This window comes from Limulus polyphemus, unplaced genomic scaffold, assembly GCF_000517525.1.
Source record: "Limulus polyphemus unplaced genomic scaffold, Limulus_polyphemus-2.1.2 Scaffold10720, whole genome shotgun sequence".
NCBI lineage: Eukaryota > Metazoa > Arthropoda > Merostomata > Xiphosura > Limulidae > Limulus > Limulus polyphemus.
The window spans coordinates 1-4,906 of NW_013676330.1; the positions used below are offsets into that span (position 1 = coordinate 1).

Sequence of the window (4,906 nt, forward strand, 5' to 3'; positions counted from 1 at the left end):
CTTTCTGAAGATCAAATATCTACAGATGTACTGAACCTATTTACATCACCAAACTTTGCATCATTTATATAATTTTTTGTGTGAATTTTTGCTTTTTGTCTGCTTTGTTTCATAAGTAGAAACATATTTTGAAAGTTATGCCACATTACTTTCTTCTACAATAACATTACCTTTAAAATATCGTGAAGAACCAATATTATTTTTGACTCTCTATTTACAATTAAACTTAAGCATAAAAAACCTTTGGTACTCAATAGTTTGAGTCAAGAGACTTTCATCCCTTATAGCCTTAACAAAAGTTTTCTTAATTTCTTTATATCCATTTTGATAAACCTAGTAGTAGTTAGTTCACCTAATCACCTGAGAGGGTTTTTGGTTAGAGTACAAAATTACGGAAGATATATATTCTCTTTAGTCAGCTGGATAAAATTAATTTTGTTTGTTTGATGTTAACCACAAAGCTACACAATGGGCTATCTGTGTTGTGCCCACCGTGGGTATCAAAACCCGTATGCCTCCAGACTTACCACTGACCCATTGGAGGGGCGATTAATAAAAAATTTTTTAATCTCCCCCACATAGAATACACACTATCTCTAGAACACATATTAACATTTTTTTTACTGAAGAATGTTCAATCTCAACTGGCCTTTGTAAAACTTAAAGTAATGTCATTGTCCTGTTCTGCTAGACCTTAAATGGTTTGTATAATATTTAATAGAACAAATTACCATATAAAAAGTTGCCATGCTTTTCCATGATACCATAACATGATATTCTCAATTTATAGAATCTAATTCAAGCATGTGTATTGCAGCCAACCTTTTTACATGGCTTCATCTATATACTACTAAAAATTTGAGATTGTTTGTTTGTTTGCTTGCCTGTCTGTAATTAAATACAGCACACAATAGCACCATACCTGTAAGAATACAGTACCCCCTAAAATGAAAATAGAAACAGAATAAAACAAATTTCGTTAAAATTGGGCCATGGGTTATAGAGTTAGCACCATTTTGCGGGTCACTTTTATGAAAATTTATAGCATGAGTAATTTTACATCACACTACTGTTTGCGCTCTTTATGAAACTTTTTCATTCAAATCTATTTCCCTGTCAATGTTCTCATCTTCATTAAAAGGCATAAGATGACAAAATCAAGATCTTGAAGAATTTCTCAATAATGTGCCTTGTTTATAGTAGGTAAGGAAATGAGAAAATTTTCTAAGTCAAAAAATCATTCGATGTGAGACAGTGAGAAAGATTTTTCATTTCAAGAATTTCGTGGTGTATCAGTTATCAAGTTTTGATGTTTCTTGCAGTAATTTGAGCAAGTAAGTATGAAATGTTTTTCTGAAGTAGCTTTTTTTGGTTGTTTGATAGTAATTACGTTCTAATAAACCATGAATAACATTACTATGATCTGTTATTTCTTATTTTCAGGCATTCTGAATCAACTGTGAATAAGGTTTGTTCATCACAATACCTGAAAATTCTGACTTCACTTTTTTGAAAAATGAAATTGTCTTTCCTTTTACTCCTGATCAACAATCAAATATATTTTCTTGAATTATTAATAACACGAATGGATTGAAATATTTAATTAAATTATCTCAAAATAAACCTTCATTTCGGTGCAATATTGAAATTAGCTTTAATTCTTCATAACCTCTGAATAGTGGGTGACCCAACGGGTCAAGGGTGGTCTAGTGACTAATATAAATAACATAAGCTAGTGGAACCTCATGATAGTACAGCTGTTTAGAAAAATTGTATTCAACTGATATTCTAATTTTTGGTATTTCCATCCACTTTGTTATACAGGATTGACCTCAGTAACTTGTAAGTTACTATTTAAATTATCTTACTTTTGATTGGATGTTCCACATAACTTTCACTACTTTACATCAAGTATTACTGTGATAAATGTTTTCGTTGTTTTTTTTTTTCAACTTCAAAACTGCCTTTTAAGGACTATAATCATTACAGTTTTTATACACATACTTACTAACATTGTATATAATTTTACTAGGATAATTAAGCACAGGAATTTAGATGTAGAAAACAAAAAACATTTGACAAAGATAATACTTTTAATAGTTCTGGATTAAACAGACACATTTCCATCTATGTTTCAACAGTTTCTGACACAGTTTTTAACAAATGCCACATATCTTTTGATAAACTTCGGGCCTTGGCAATGCACTGTTCAAGTACAGAGTCTGGTAACTGTAGTCCTCCAGGTTTGTAAAGTTTTACAAGACTACCATCTTCTTGTAAAGTTATGCTTAATATGCCAGCTGCATCATATTCTTCTTCAAAAGATGGATCTACCATCACATGACCACCATCTTGTTGATAAACGAAGGTAGTGGTTACAGGCTGTGATTTTACAGCAAGTATTTCAAGTGCTTCACTAACTTTAATTTCTCCATTGTCATTACTTACAGTAATCTTGGGCAACTTTGTATTTGTGAGAGCAGCTAACATTGCCAGTACTGCTGCATCAATTACATTACCATCATATTCTAAGCAAATTATATCTACAAACAGACACCAAACAAGCTGACCTTCAATAGACAAATCTGAAAGAACCACACAGCCTGAACTGGTGACAATATCATTAAGAAACTGTGAAATAGATTGGGACTGTTCACTAGGTGGACCAGGTTTAAAGAGTGGGCAACAAAGAGGTGGAAGGTCAAGGTTTACAACAAGAAATCCATCTCCTGGATTCTCAGGTCTGGAGTTAGCCAATTCCCCTTTAACACCACAAACTATTGTTGTCTTTCCCCGCCTCACAAGAGCTGACCCATAGGCTGTGCCTATAGAACCAACATTTATTATAGTTCTTCTTGTTTTCCAACAGTCCCGTCCATCAGACCTTTCCAAAACCATTGTTTCTCTGAAATTCAGGAGTAAACAAAAATTATCATTCCATCCACTTTTATATAACTATTTTAAATTAAAATAACTTTGGCAAAATAGATTATTTTAATGGTGTTTTTGTACACCTTTATTCATTCCAGGAAAGGTACTGTCCCATGTTAATATTTCTACTAGCAGTTAATACATGTCAGTTCAAGGAGGCAAAGTGATTTGTATGATAAAAAATACATAAAATGTGCAGGTACATTTCTGTGCTGGTACAAGAAATGCTTGTTCATTTTGAAAGACTTTAAAAAACAAATATTACAACCAAAAATAATCTCTCTTTATGGATATTTTTACCAAAATTGACAAGGAAGTGATCATAATTAGTTTTTCTAAATATCTGGTACAGTGAAGAAATTTCCTCCACATTTAAGAACTTGGAATGTTGTGAATTTTATACTGAAATGACCTTATACTTAGTATTTACACAAGAATGCCAAATAAACATTAATATAATGAAACATCAAATATTTAAACCACATAATGAGGCAGTAATTTTTTAAGATATAAATAACAAAGAAGTGATGAGTATATATTAGCAATGTTTAATTTTTCATGCTAAAATTTTCCATTTTTCCCACACATATATTAAAAATCTCAAATTAGATATGGCAAAATTTGTAGAATAGTCTTTTTATATGAATTTAATTCAGTTATGAATCTTGCAACTATTGATTACCTGTGCAAATAGCCAAAGTGCAGTAGGTATAATTACCAAAAAACTTAAAAAAAAAACTACAGGGCTGAAACTGAAAAAGACTATAGACTCAAACATGCTTTGTATTCACTATGAGGAAAACATAGATATAGTCAGTAAAGTATATCTACTTGAAATGTACTAGAGATAAAGGCCCTGCCAGTAGTATGGATGGTAGAACACAACTAAGGAACATGGATATTTCAACTCCAGTGAAAGCCAATTTGGCAGCTCCTCTGAACGTTTCTGCATCAGATTTAATAGTTTAGATATTTTGAATTTTGATTGGTTGCATAAATTGTTATTGGTTTTTCAATCAAAATTCATTTTCTTTTTAATTTTAATGTTTTTTAATAGTTTAAGATTAAAATTCGAATAGTTTTTAATAAGTAATACTATTATTTGGTGAATCTTCAGAAATAATTAAAATTGATCAGGAATATGTAATATATAATTATATCTGTAACGGTGTAAGTAAACTATTTTCTATGAAAAACTAAGTAAAATTACTTAACCTATATTGTGTACTTTTCCATAATTAACTTTTTTATATAATCTGACACTATGTTAACAAAAATGACATTCTATACACCCATACCATTTTAATTACCAAAGAAATACATTATTTTGGGCACCGAAAATGGCGTAATATTAATAATAATAGCTACATGGCACTATTACTACTACTAGTACTACAAGTTACAACATTTAAATGCAATTGTGCAGAAATGTCCACTATTTAAATTTACTATAAGGCTAGCTGCTTCCCTTGAGAAAAACAACAACAAAAACACACCTTGCTTACCTTAATAATTAATCAAAAATGTAAACAACATAAAGTGTACAAATATATACACACACATCCATTACCTCTTATAATGCTAAGCACGTTAAGCCTAATGCTCACTTTACAGCGCTACCTAAGACTATCAAATTCAAACTTTTCAAAAATAACTATGAAAAACAAAAAAATGTATTACATATTTAGTTATACCTAATAATAAAAAGCTTGCTTTATTAACATTTGTATTTCTGTACATCTTTAATTTTGTTGTTACAGCTTTTCAGTACATCTTCAATCTTGTTATTATAATTCCCAGTACATCTCTAATAGCTTGATTTTAATTCTTCTTCAAGTATTAAATCTTCTCGTAAATTCTAATCTCTTTCTTACTTTTTGATCATCTTTTAGTTTTATATATATTTCTTCTTGATCTTCTTTTGTTTTTCTAATTTTTGTTCTTTCTCTTCTTTCAATCTTATGTTTCTTTCTTA

The 4,906-nt window shown here is 30.2% G+C and overlaps 1 protein-coding gene across 2 annotated transcripts; it reads right to left on the reverse strand.

The window, feature by feature from the left end:
• Positions 1 to 2,074: 2,074 nt before the first annotated feature.
• On the reverse strand, positions 2,075 to 4,529 carry LOC106476491 (exosome complex component RRP43-like). Of its 2 annotated transcripts, none has more exons than XM_022380347.1 (2): positions 4,502 to 4,529; positions 2,075 to 2,905 (listed from the first exon to the last, which is right to left on the reverse strand). In XM_022380347.1, the coding sequence occupies exon 2, from the start codon at positions 2,896 to 2,898 to the stop codon at positions 2,128 to 2,130; it is 771 nt and encodes a 256-aa protein (XP_022236055.1). In that variant the 5' UTR covers positions 2,899 to 2,905; positions 4,502 to 4,529; the 3' UTR covers positions 2,075 to 2,127. The 2 variants fall into 2 exon arrangements, with proteins under 2 accessions (XP_022236055.1, XP_013792602.1); XM_013937148.2 differs by having other exon boundaries at positions 4,437 to 4,520.
• Positions 4,530 to 4,906: the final 377 nt, after the last annotated feature.

Coding starts and splice junctions, on each gene's coding strand:
- LOC106476491 (XM_022380347.1), bottom strand. CDS start 2,898: ATGGTTTTGGAAAGGTCTGATGGACGGGACTGTTGGAAAACAAGAAGA.